Genomic DNA, 14,720 nt, shown 5'->3' on the forward strand with positions numbered 1-14,720 from the left:
CAATTCAGATTTTAGTCTCTGCTGATTGTAATTCTCAATCTTCACTTGCTACCGGTACAATTCTGCAAGGGGCAGACAAGGATGATATTCTAATCTCCTAGAAATCTCCTTCTAGAGGTCACCTTAAGATAAATGTGGATGAGTTTGTTCACTAACCTTTTAGCTGCTTGTGGAGGAGGTCTGCTTAAGGGATCAAATGGAGAATTTATAGTTGGGATGCAGAAATTGGACTTCTATCATCTCGAATGTTGGACCATTCTTTTTGTTCAGTTGGATAAGGTGAAAAACCTCAAATATGTTTGTATTGAACTAAATTCTAAGCTAGTTGTTAAAACTATTTTGATTGAGAATGATAAATTTCAGCTTTAGTTTAGTCCATTTGTTTGTTAAAGGAGTGTACAAATGTTAGTTTGCCCCATGTTTTAAGATTAACTAACAAGTGTTTTTATTGTTTGGTTTAACCCACCCATGATGCTCCTAGTAGTGTTTGTTTTTTAGATCGAACACCTTTTTTGGCCCCCTCATTGAGGATTGATTTATCTAGAATTTTTATGTAGTTCCTCTATGTTATTTTTAGGCTTATAATTAACTATAAAAAAATTTAAAAATATATTAATAAATGATTTAAGTTTTAAAAGTTTATAAATTCAGAAATTATTTTTTGTTTGATTATAATTATACAAAATAAAATTTATTTTAAAAGGAAGTTATAATCAATGTTATAAAACTTGGACTGGTTATTCCCACGATCTAATCACTAGAATAATGAGTTACAGATTAAACTTATGAGTCACTAGTTAAACTAGTACATAGTATATAATAAATATTAAATGTTATACACATCTTATATAAAAGAAGTTTGGTCCAACAAGTATGCGTTTATCTCCCCTCAACATATTTAGAGTTTGATTCTTGCCTCTATCTTTTTGGTCTTTTTGTTTTGTTTTGTTTTGTTTTTTTCAATTTCACTTATTATTCACCTGCCGATTGAAACAAAAATTCACCAAGTCACCGATTTTGGCCTGAATTATTGAATTTTATGAGTTAAACCGATTTATTGCATATTTGATCGATCGGATTATCAACGAGTTTAATAACATTGGTTATAATATTAGTTTTCTTTTAAATATATTTAAAATAGATTTTCAAAATAATAAAAATTATAATTTTTTCATATTCTCATTTTTTTTTCAAAAGTGTAATGAAACACACTAAAAATTCTTAAAAAGATTAAAAAATAAATAAAAATTCATATCTAAAAATTATAACCGAGAAAATGTGGTCAAAGACAGCAATTCCTTTTCCCATTTTAAGAATGGTTTGTACTCCAGCAAAAATTTCGATTACACACTGAATAGAAGCATAAAAAACTTTATGTATCAATTTCTTGAAGCCTGCAAGCTTCAAGATTTTGATCTTGTGCTGAATCCATTTTCGACAATAGTATATTAAAGTTAAACCCTTAGAAGTATGTGAATGTATAAGAAAGTTTTATGTAAAAGTAACATTTCTCAATGGAAAAGGTTTTTTGTTTTTATTAAATATATTTTGAGAAAGATACTTTAAGTCTATTTTTTGTTTGAAGAGTGTATTTTAAGGATACGTTTGTAGAAAAAGGTAAAATAATAAGAGAAAGATAAAATTAATTATATACAGTATTATATATGATATTGATTTTTAGTAATTCAAATAATATAACTTTTTTTAGAAGAGTGTTATGATTCATATGTCAAAATAACAGTAATAAATTTTATATTTATTTATTCATTTTTATAAAATTTCTTTTAATAATTAAAGTACATCCTACGATAAGGAAAAAACTAAGGATAGAATATTTGGACGTGTGTTCAGTGATTTAGACAAGTTAAAACAGGTGAAATAATATCAGTGGCTGTCCCATGAACATAATTGCATGTTGCTGAAGCTGGCTTCTTTGGATCAACTGAGGTAATGTTGATTTGATTCAGGTTAATATTGTCACACCCTATAGCGGCACAATCCAATACAACTGCATTCTCAGAGCTACTTGTCCCATAGATAGTACTAAATGTAACGTTACTCACTTTCAGTGCCTGCTTCTGCTACCAAAATAGGAACGAAAATGATGCATTTGTTCATAAACAAATCAACACAAGGAAAGATCAGAAGGAATATTAACCTTTTCTGGAGTGCGCATGTAATGTTGGTCTATTAAAATTGGGTTATAAATTTGATTGACACTGATATTATGATATGTTACATCGTTGACGTATCCTTGTCCACCCTTCAAAATGGATATCATTAGTTAGTAGTCCGTGCACAGGTATTTAACTTTATGATAAATAGATTAAAATATAAAGATTTAATAATTTTAAAATTATTATTTGTATCATATTTTCTCAAATTTAAAATATATAATTTCTTTCATTTCATGTATTGATTACTTACTGGCCATGTCTTGATTCTAGCTGCACTATCAGCTCCATTGAATATGCAATTGCTGACGTTCACATGTTGTGAGTATTCCCTTTCTCCACCACCTCCAAGACTCCCCACACTGCATCAAAACTTCACAAATTGTATCATGTCTTTGGAACAAGACCTATAAACTTATCAATGATCATACAAATATATAATTTACATTTCATCATGAGTTTTTTGACAAATAATAACTTTATGTTCTGTGAGATAAAAAAAATATAAAAAAGAATTGTTTGAGGAATACCTGATGCCGTGACCGGGTCCACATGTAACTCGGTTAACATTGATGAATTCTGTGCCACCTTTAATAGCAATGCAATCGTCACCTGAGTCAACTTAGAGTGAGATACTGTTCTGGCAAGAGTAATGAAAATGTTATTTGTAAATAGAGAGATGAATACCGGTTCCAATTACGGAGTCAAGAATGTTAACCCGAACAGAGTTAGAAACATCAATTCCATCGGTGTTGTGACTTCCGAGGGGTGAATAAATATGAACATTTGAGATGGTTACGTCTTGGCTATGGACAACATAGATATGTGACGATGGCCCGTTCATGTGAGTGAGTCCACTTATTTGCAGGCCATCGCATCTCTCAAAAAGAAGAGCCTGCAAATTTTTAATGTTTAGGGTACAATTCCAAGAGTTTTCAATGTTAAAATCAGAGTACAATTCCAAGAGTTTCTAACCGTAGGGTTTCCCCTGCATCCGCTAGTTGCATTCAGCTGCAAGTAATTTAAACATGTTGCAATGTTAGAAGATTCATCTTCAAAATAATAAAACATACAGTAAATTATTTAATGCAGATGAATGTAAATGTTCTTACATTGCCCCACCAATCCTTTCCACGACCGTTGATTACTCCTGATCCACGCAGTGTCAAACCACGCACGCCATAGAAATGAAGCCACCGTTTTGAACATGTTCCCCATTCTTTTCTCGTAGGTGCAATTAACTGCCCCCCAATCTGCATCCTCAACCATTTTAATTTGTTCAATGTTTTAAGAAACAAATGTGTAAATTAAATAAAAGTATATTAATATAACTGAAAGTAACAATAAAAAAATGCATTTTTAAAATGGCAGTAGAGAAATTTTACCATAATATCGATTTTATCTGAACGACAGGGACCTTTGAATCTCGTTTGACTCACAAAAAACGTATGCATAGGTGGGACCACAAGCCTTGCACTGCCGTTAGTTTCTCCGCACGCAGCTTTCCATGCCTTCACAAAAGCCTATACAAAAAAGCATATTAATATTTGATTCTTTATTCTTAAGTGAAGAAGAAAAATAAAAACAAAATCGAAATTCTAAATGTACTTGAGTATCATCGGTGACGCCATCTCCTTTGGCACCAAATTGAAGCACGTTAATGACATTCTGGCTATGTCCAACCCAAGAGTTGCACGATACAATAGAAAATATCAAAAGACCAATTACAAGCAAGTCCTGTAACAAAAGATACACACGAATTATTATAATAAGCATTAAAATATGAAAATCGAATATGCACACAACTATTATTTTCACTAACCATAGTATATATGTATTTGCAAAGATGAAGGGTATGCCAAAACTAGTGTTTATGTGCTTTAGACTTGCTTATGCATCCTATATATATACATGTAGAGGCTTTCAGAGTCACCTTGAAAATGGGTTCAAACTAAAAAGGAATCCATAATGATAGAGATTTGTAATAAATCACTTTACTAATCTATTCTCTTGATAAAGATGGAACTATTGACATTTAATAAATGTGTTCACTTTTAATATTTTCAATCAATAAAAAAAATTAAAAGCCCAAAATTAAATATTTTACAAAATTAAAATTTTCATAGATGTTAAAAATTTGTAAATTGTATTTACTCTACTCATAGTCAAAAGACGATTTGGTAAATGAAGAATTTATAATTTGATTCTAACGATAAATAACTTATAAAACATTATATTTAAAGTGTTTAAATTCTTCCATTTAACATTTCAGAAATTATACATTATAAAATATATTAAAAATTTCATTCCTACGTACATTTAAGTATTACATATTATAATTATATTAAAAAAACTACACCAAGACAATCAATCAATTTTACTTTTATTTTACAACAGAAAAATTAAAGTTGACCGATTAAATATTAAATACTATAATATTTTAAATATAATCTTTTTAACGTGTGTCTAATAATATAAGGTAAAAGTAATATTAATATCTAATTTATAATATTTGATATTAGTATGCATTGAATTTTTTATTATCTTTCTATTTTAATAAAAAATTAAATATAAGTATTACTTAAATATTAATTAAAATAACATTTTAATAAATTATACTGTTAAATGTTACATTTATTAATTATATTACATTTAATGTTGAGAGTAATACTATTAAAAACAAGAATTTTAATTATTAAATAAGATGATAAGTATGGTTCATAATAAAATATTTATGGCGTCCTTCAATGTTTTATTTTGATATATTTTATTTTAATAATAATCTTTCTATTTTTTTTATGGCAAAAATTATGAAGCACTAGTAATATTTAAAGAAAAAGGACAAAAGTAATGGGTAGACGATCTGCAAGCCTCCATAAAACGAAAAAGATAATCCATTGATTAATAATATATTCATTTATGTAAAGATTAAGAAAATACTTGATCACAAGCCTTTAATAACATCACGATGCATATGTATTTAGACAATTTGATTGTGTTGTATAACCCCTAAAATTTTAATTTCGAAAAATATATTACTTATTTTTAAAAAGTTGAAATAAAATACCAATTCTTATGTATACTAAAAATTATTATAACAAATTAATGAATATTCCATTAATATAAATTTATTTATACAAAATTTTCAAAACTTGCAATACTAATGGGATAATATTAATAATTTAAGAAAAAAAATAAATATATATCACAATCCAAAACTAAGTATTCTCAGTGGACAACCTAAAAATGCATTATATCTATTCGATATAAGAGTTTACAACTGTTTATCAGAATCTATAAACTTAAAATAATATTTACATAATCAAAATAGTTTCATTACATACACAAATTTTAAGTCCCAGTGCAGTCTTCAAAGCACATCCCAACCTTGCAGGCCCGATACTAAACCATTCCATGCTAGCTCTCTATCTCGTTCAGATCTTCAGAATCAAGATCATCATCTGATTCAAGGTAACGATCGCCTGAATCAGCTGTGACCTCCATAACAGTAACACGCTTAAAAGTCCACCTAGATAGTCTCCTGAGATGATCATAGTCGTGGTATGTAAATAAGTATGTGTTGGCAGTTGGAGTTCTAATAATATCACTATACATGTAGATACATAAGGTCTGATATATTCTATTACTAGAATAATCAAAAGGAATACTATAAAAGTAATCCATTTCTAACATCACAAAAGTCATAGGTTCATTTTCAACAAGAACAGCAAACTTAAAATAACACAATCTCTAATATTCATTAAATACATAATTTAGTCTATTATGTACTGAGCTATCTAACTCTTTCTTGAGGCTCCGTCATCTTGTTTTTCTGAAAATATTAGTAAGAATGAGCATCTATTCTATCACTTACAAAACATTACATCACATAATCATATTTTATAGTATAATTACAATATGTTTATTTTCACACTTATTCATATTTCAAACATACTCACACATACACCACTCAATAATTTACTATACATTATCCATTTTCTCATTCCAATACGCACTTTCAGTGCATTGTGATCACAGATCTTGATGCCTTCAGCATTTCTTGAAGTCTTACTCAACTAGGTAAATAGTTGCTAGTTAGTCCATGCACACGGATAAAACGTATACAATAATCGGGCCCCTTAGTAAAGATATAATCAGGATTTTAGTCAGGAAACGAGTGTGAGGCCATGTGACACATTTGCTCTTAGATAGAGTGTGTACACATACGCGAATGTCGTTCACCACCCTACGTTTCCTCTAGATTTTTATCGTCTCCGAACTCTATACCTCAAGTGTATCTATGTAACTATTCACACTAGATCCAATCTATCTTCGACACTTAGTGTCATTCTCAGAGTTATCCTTTCTCTCATTCATAAGATCGTGCTTAGTAAAGCACTTTCAGACTAAATTCATTCCACTCATACCTCTTTTAATGTAGTTACAATTACTAAATCCTTCAGATCAGTATTACATTTTACCATATCATTTCATCCAAACATATTCCATAAAATCACACAATGATTACTCAGCACATTCATCAATATTTCACATCGAGTACTCATCATATAATACATACCAATATATCGCAACTAATCAGTTCAAACAATCAAATAAGTATATTTTTAGCTATCATTCACACAACAGGTATTTCAACCACATATTTTCATGAAATGTTCATATAATAGTGCTCTAATAAGTACAAAATAAATATTGTAATATAATGATAAAATAGAGTCCTCTTTACCTCAAGACAAGTTTACGAAGAGATATTGAAGAAGATTGGAGATCAACTATAGAAGTTCTCCTAAATACCAAGAGATATCCATAAGAAGCGAAAAATACAAGAAATGATTGGAAAAAATAAAGTTTGATCGGAAGAAACTTACTAGAAATCGTTCAGATTCAACATCCAAACTTGAAAATGAAGAGTAACTGGAGTTTCTGAGACTTTTATCTAAGGAAAAGGAGACATAGTTCAGAGAAAACTAAGAGAGGAACGTTAGTTTGAAATGAAATAAAATTTCTATGCTAGAAATTGCTTAAATACCCCACTCCCCTGCGCACTTTTGCTTGAGTAAGGAATAGCTCACTTGAACGACGGATATCTCGTCTGACCGAGATATGCAGACAGTGGTCACTATTTGGAGAGCAAGTGTACCTATCGAAAAGTAATAAAGAGTTCTTAAATTAAGTTTTTGAAATATCATCCCACAAGGATTGATTTCTAATTACTAAAAATTTCTTAATTCAATTGTTTAAGCTTTAAAGATACGAGATTAATTAAAAACAAGAATTTATAAAATCAATTATAAAACTAAGAGCAAGGAATACAATGCACATTTTGGTTAAACTTATCAGAGAGGAACCTAGGGCATATGAGTTTTCTCGTTCAATCCTTTATGTTATTTTACTGTTTAACTCTAAATCCAATTTTCTTGTGATTACCAATCATTCATACGAATACTATTAATACCCAATGGTCATGTAATATTAATATTCTTTTCTCTAAATTAACATCCTCAATGATCATGCAAGACATCAATTTGAGAAAGCTTAAGGAACATATGAACTTGTTAATTTAATAACGATTAGAAGATAAATATTGGTTTGATCCACCTACTCCTTTGTCTCATTTTACCCTATGGATCTACTAATTAACCGAAATACAGTCGCCTGACAATATAATTAATTAGGATTAAGAAAAAAGCGCAATAGGATAAAATCTAATCACAAAACGAAAATCAAATTTAGATTCAAATATCAAAATTTCATAAATTCATAAACAATAGTTCTTATAACCCTAACTATGGACTTAATTACTCATGCTAAAGAAAAAAACTAAAATAATTATAAACAAAGCCATAATCAAAAGAAATAACAAACTAGAGTATGAGATATGTTCTCGGTCTTCAAATCGCTTGAAACTCCAAGTCTCGCCAAGCATGTGTCAAGGATCTCGTGCAAGAGGGACGAGATGAGAGGTGTATCCGAAAGTCAAAGACTAGATGTAAAAATGTTTTTCCTTTACGATGCCTAAAATCTCCTTTTAATAGGGTTTGAAAATCGTATAGACTCTTGATAATTGGGCTTCTTGCAGATAAGTACGGCCGTGCAAGGCCTTAAGCATGACCATGCATGGGTTCGAAGCACCTTCGTGCTTGTTGAAAGGGTCTGGGCGTGCTGACTGTTGCAAAGTTCTAATCTTCTATCAATTTTGGCCCAAAATACACCCAAAGTATACTTGCGATATCTTTATACCAAACTGTATAATTAATATATAAATTAGTGTGATCACCAAATAAAATAAAGGTCAAATATGAATATATGAACTGTAAAATATGGTCTAATTACAGACTTATCAGTCATGCTCTACATTTTCTGATATGCTCACTTGAATCTCCATCTCGCTTGAGCGAGATGACGTCTAGAGAGCAAGATATTTCTCCTATGAGTCCTCCCTGAGTGACTCAGCGAGATCTTATTTTGCCTAAGCGAGATCTCATTTTGCCTAAGTGAAATCACTCTTGCCTAAGCGAGGTGACAGTTGAACTAATTTTATCCTATCTCGCTTGAACAAAAATCATCTCGCTTAAGCGAAATTGCCCTGAAACATCATATTTCTGGGTGCTCAGTCTCGGTTGAGCAATATTTGCCTCATCTGAGCGAGACTTCCTGCACCAAAATCCTTCTAAAATCTCTCTATAGTCACTTCTAAAAAGCATTCTAGCACTACTTAATATCAAATAAATATAATTTGATAAATAATAAAAAAGAAGGTATTACATGTTGCATTGTTCATTCCTGAGTTGGACATGTTGGGTAAACTTGCAAATTGCAAGCAATGATTTTTACTTATATTTGTTATGACAAAATTATAATCAAACCATTTAAAAGTACTATTTCAAATCAAAACAGCTTTTGGACATAAAAAAAAATATACTCCATACATTTTTCTTTAAAAAAAAATTACAATTTTTCTTATATATTTTATTTTTATATATTTAAATTTAATAAATATAAAAAGTCAATTTTGTTAATATTAATAAAATTAATAAATTATTTAGATTAAAATTTAATTATACCTATTTTATTTTTATTATATTAGTTTTTTTTCCTTAAATATGTCAATCTATCAACGCATCTCAAAAGTAAGATAGGTCTTATTTTTAGTCACTTGAGATATAGGGCAAGTTGAATCTAAGATGGGGTCATGCGAAACAAAGTGGGTTGACTTGTTTTGCCATTCCTATCTAAAACTTTTTGCATTTATATAATGTATCCTTTCTAAATTACACATCTTTCTTTCCTTAAGAATCTTCGATTCCTGTACAATGCCAAATTAAATTATTTATCCCCCTAACACATAACCCTCCCAAATTAAATTCCTTACCATCCTAAATTCTCAATTTTATCAATCATTGTCTACCAAGTTGATATCCTCCTATAATTTTTCCCAATAGAAGTCCTAAGATAATTAATTGAGAAATTCTCAATCAGAAATTTTCAAAACAATGTTGCTATTCGTAATCAATGTGGCTCTACATTTAAACATATGATCTAACTTTTATAAAAATTCACTTTCAAAACTTGAAACCAATTCTAATAGTTGCAGCAATACCTTTAAAACCAACAAGTTTGACGACACTACCTCTTAAAAATTAAAGTATCATATGCATATTCAATGCATATTGAAGATGATGAATCATTAAATTACTCATTCCTTTTTCAATCTCCTTGAACAAACCCAATACTCGCTCTTCATACCTTTTACAATAATAAGGAATAAGAAAAGAGACAATGGATCTCCCTAGCCTAAAACTCTATCAATATCAAGCTCCTCTATTGGACTTCCATTTACCAAGATATAAATGATAAAAGTATGTATACATTCTAACATCCATTCCCTCTATTTATCTGAAAAACCCATTCTTATCATCATAAATGATATAAAACCAATAAATATGTGACTAAAAACATAAACCTAAATAGAGGAGTGAGTTTTCTGATATAGGTGATTAAATGAAGGAAAATAAATTAATCTCAATTTCATTACTATGAGTAATATAAAATATATATAAAAGGATGAATAAAAAAACAAAATATCTAATAAGATCCAAAGTATTTAAAAAAATATCAATTTCTAACAATAAGCCTCCAACCCCTAATACAAAAACAAGTTTTTAACATTCATTAAAAATGATATTTAACATCAATTATAGTTGATGTAAAAAGTACTTTGTAAATCAGTTGTATATTCAATGTAAAACATTCTAACTTTGTATGTCATTTATGAATAATTGAATTAGAAAGTATTCTTGTTCATTAATAGTATCAACCTATAAAATATTCTTATTTATTAATAACTAACAATTTTTTAATAGTGTCAATGTTCATTAATATTCACTCATGGTTTAGTCTTCATTGTGTCATTAATAAAAAAAAATATAGTATTCATTGTTAATATTCATCAATATATAGTGTTCATCACATCACCAATCTTTGTTGAGTCTATAAATGAAAAACATGCAATATTTGTCAATTTCATGTACAATAGGTTAATTAAAAAGAAAATAAAAAATGAAATAAGATAAAATCATTGTGACCACAAACTTGAAAATGTAAATAAAAGTCTACACTATGCCAAAAATGAGTTTTTGAAGCGCTAACTTAGACAGCAGTTAATAAAAATCGCTTTGTAATTATATATTTAGAGAGCGATTCTCTATTAACTGCTCTCAAATCTATATTTCTGAGAGCGGTTAACAAAGAACCACTCTCAAATCTATACTTTTGAGAGCAGTTCTCTATTAACTGCTCTCTAAAGTCATTCTTGGAGAGCGATTAATAAAGAATCGCTCTCTAAAGTCATTAAAGTCGTTTATAAATGAAACACGCTCAACGCATTTCTTCTTCTTACCTAACAAAGTTTGTCTCGTTTACTGTAAGTTCTATTTGTCTTCTTTGCTCTCTTATGTTCTTTTCATTTTTCCTGTTAGCCTGCTCTCTTTGTCTTCTCTCAGTAACAAGTTGATTTTTTTTTTCACATCTGTAGGTACTTCTTCATCTTCTTTGTGTTAACAATTAGTTTTTTTTCCATATCTGTAATTACCTCTTCATTCTCTATTATTCTCTTCATATTTCTGCGCTAACATATTTTTTTTTCCACATTTGTAGGTACTTCTTCATTCTCTCTTTCTTTCTTCTTCTCTTTGTTAACAGTGAATCATTCATTCTTTTTTTTTTCTTTTTTTCTCCCTATTAACGTTAAAAATCATCTTACTAATTTGTTCCTTTTTTTTTTATTTGTTCATGCTTATATGGATTATTTTTAGTTAAAATCAAATGTATAAACTCAAGATTCAATTTTGATTTGTGATAAAAATGAAGAAAACTTATAAAGAAATCAATTCTAGATTTTAATTTAAACATAATAATAAATTAATTTTACTTTACAACAAATCGAAAACTCAAAAAGAAATCAATTTCAAATTTCGGATTCGCAATGTGCATTTATACTTTGGAGAGCAGTTTCATGTGAAACCGCTCTCTAATCTTACACATATTTTGGAGAGCGGTTCTGCGTGAAACTGCTCTCCAATCTTCACTTTTGAGAGGATTGTTTAACCGCTCTCTTAAATATAAGACATCAGATAACGTAAGATTTTTGAGTAGTTCTAAATACTCTCTAATTTAAAATAAAACCGCTTTTAGATCTCTATTCTGACGTAGTGCTATATTCATCGTCTCTAAATTATGTTATTTCACTAACAAACATCTTTAAAATATTTGATTTTAAATTGACTTTATATTGATTTTAAAAATAACTGATGTGAAAAGTATTTTCTATATCTCTTGTTTTTAAAACTAATGTAAAAAATATTTTTTACTTCGATTTTCTAAACAACTGAATTAGAAAATATACTTTATTTATTTATTTATTTTAAATTATATATTAAATTTTAAAACAAAATTTTACCATCTTCTCTTTCCTCTCAAACAATTTTTAAGGCTGAATTCAATTTCAAAACAATTTAAGAATTGAATCTTCCAAAATAATTTTAAAAGAGGTAACCATTTGCCAAGGCACCACCATCGTTGATCCACCATGCCGTGAATCTTTTATGGCGTTATAAGTAATTTCCATTACACCACAGCACTATTGTGGCTGCTTTCTAGCTTTACGGCAGTGTCCAACATCAAATAAATAGTGACAAGAAAATAAAAGAAAAATCAAGTTTCATAACAACAACATTTGTTGAAACTAATGTGATTGCAAGGGCTTAGGGGACGAATCTTCCAGCTTGGCCAATTTAATCAAAAACGAAATCAGTGCTGGATGCAGATCCCTTGAATCTCCCAAGAAGAAAAATATTTATTATCTCAAGATTATAAAAAGCATTCTAATACACGCTTAAAACAATTTCAAACTATCTTAATATGAAACTTTTATTGATATTTAAGAAATATATTCATGTTATATCCATAGTTTGATACTAATATTTTCCCATGAACTGACTCATTTGGCTCTGGAGTAACCGAGTTGCACTAGATTCAGGATAGAATACATGAAATATATGTGGCTCTTCCTTGGCCTCCACAAGCTTCACCTCTTTCACCCCTTTCTTCTTTAAAAATTCCGCATACATAACTCCTCTTTCCATCAAAAAATCCTTACCAGCAACATAAACCTCAACTGCGGGAAATTTAGACCAAACACTTGTAGACAAGTTGGCTTTCTCAAAATTACAACCAAAATAGTCCCGATTTAATCCTTCAGGAATGCTTAGTCTCCAAAACATATCATTCATAGTCACATCCTCTATACTTTCATCATCCATCTCTTTTTTAGTCCTTTTTTCACTACCAAAGTAAGGGTGTATCGGCATTAACCCTTTAATTTTCAAAGGGCACCCATTATTTTGAATAGCCTTAATAGCAACATGGTGTGCAATATTACCCCCAGCACTATCCCCAGAAAGAAAAACTCGTGATGTGTCTGCTTGTTTCAATAAGGGTTCATTGCTTACTTGATCACCAAGCCATTCAAGTGAAGTGTAACAATCTTCATAAGCAATAGGAAGGCGATGTTCTGGAGCCAAACGATAATCAACTGAAAGAACAATGGATTGTGATGTGACAGAAAAGTCACCAAGAAAGTTATGGTAACCAAGCCATGTTGTGGAGCCAATGCAAAAACCACCACCGTGGAAATAAACCAATAGAGGAAGTTTCTCTAAGGAAGAATTTGGAATAAAGAGTCTTCCAGTGATGGGTTTTGATGGGTCAATAATCACATCCTTGGACTTGTATCCATTGGATGATTCTAAAGAGGCCAAGGTAATTTCAGGGTTAAAGCGTTTCACTGAACCATCAGAGTAAACTTGAAGAAAATCAGGTGCTTCTGCTATTAAGGACATGTTACTTGTGATGAAACAAGCTATTAGTGTTTAAGGAAAAATGAAACTTCAAATGGTGACATGAAGACCCTCTATCTAGTGGGGATTTTATAAGCTAAAATAATTAAAATAGAATATTTACTTTTTGTTATATATCATACCTTATTGGTGTTTGTATTTGTAGTTGGCCAACGTATGGTTTATCTTGTTTGGTTGGTCATGTAAATTACATTCTGATACTAATTGTTAAAAAGCTACCCTTGCTTGCTTGCTTCTAATATAGAAAAGCATTGTCATTTACAAGATTGGCCAGCATATATTTGACCTTCTTCATTTGATTATGTATATAATGCATTGTGGTATTAATTGTTAAGAAGTTACCCTCACTAAAAGAATGACATTGGTTGGAAATATATCTACCATAAACACTTTAGCCAATAATGTTTACATGGATAAAGTAATTAATGTTTGGTAACAATTTTACTTTTGAAAAATAAGTTTTTAACGTATCTATAATAATTTGTTTGAAATAATCAGCATATAATACTAAACTTTTTTAATTAGAATTGTCACATGGTATTTTCTAGTAGATGTTTCCAAAACTTTTGTAGTTTGAACCTTTTAAATTAATGTATTTCAAATTTTTATAACCATATATCGTCGTAAATAAATATCTTCTTGCTTAGTATAATGTAAGATAAACCTTTATTTACTTTTATAGTAAAGGGTGAATTATTTTACTAAACATACTAATGAAAATAACTTTATGAAAGAATTAAAAAGTAAGTAATAAAATATCAGTGTTAAAAACTGATTAAACTAATAGTTATGTTGAAATATATATTTGAAATTATTAATCATACGAGATTCTTTAGGAGAGAAAACAACAACGATGATAATAATAAAGATTGAAAAAAACCCAATCCAATAAGTGTGCCCTAAACGAAAAATTAGAAAAGTCAAAGTATATTATAATTCAAAAATAAATTACGTTTTGCAATAAAATCTAATTGACTCAACCGGATAAAATTCAACTAGAATATAAAAATTAAACCCAATTAATAATATTAATTGGGCCAAATAAAAATATATTTGATCATATTTACAAGAAAACACGCATGTGTATAATTGATCGTATTTACAAGAA

At 29.3% G+C, this 14,720-nt stretch overlaps 2 protein-coding genes across 2 annotated transcripts; both read right to left on the reverse strand.

Moving 5' to 3' along the window:
* Positions 1–1,847: 1,847 nt before the first annotated feature.
* Positions 1,848–5,590, reverse strand: LOC113848019 (probable polygalacturonase At3g15720). The gene is made up of 10 exons (XM_027477370.1): positions 5,519–5,590; positions 3,783–3,911; positions 3,560–3,697; positions 3,287–3,427; positions 3,150–3,185; positions 2,862–3,069; positions 2,705–2,786; positions 2,428–2,536; positions 2,159–2,263; positions 1,848–2,078 (listed from the first exon to the last, which is right to left on the reverse strand). The coding sequence occupies exons 1-10, from the start codon at positions 5,588–5,590 to the stop codon at positions 1,848–1,850; spliced, it is 1,251 nt and encodes a 416-aa protein (XP_027333171.1).
* A 7,080-nt stretch (positions 5,591–12,670) lies between these two features.
* On the reverse strand, positions 12,671–13,594 carry LOC113848029 (probable carboxylesterase 6). Its single transcript, XM_027477384.1, has one exon. It carries the CDS (start codon positions 13,592–13,594, stop codon positions 12,671–12,673), a length of 924 nt encoding a protein of 307 aa, XP_027333185.1.
* Positions 13,595–14,720: the final 1,126 nt, after the last annotated feature.

Source organism: Abrus precatorius, unplaced genomic scaffold (genome assembly GCF_003935025.1).
Source record: "Abrus precatorius isolate BTA unplaced genomic scaffold, Abrus_2018 Scaffold8, whole genome shotgun sequence".
NCBI lineage: Eukaryota > Viridiplantae > Streptophyta > Magnoliopsida > Fabales > Fabaceae > Abrus > Abrus precatorius.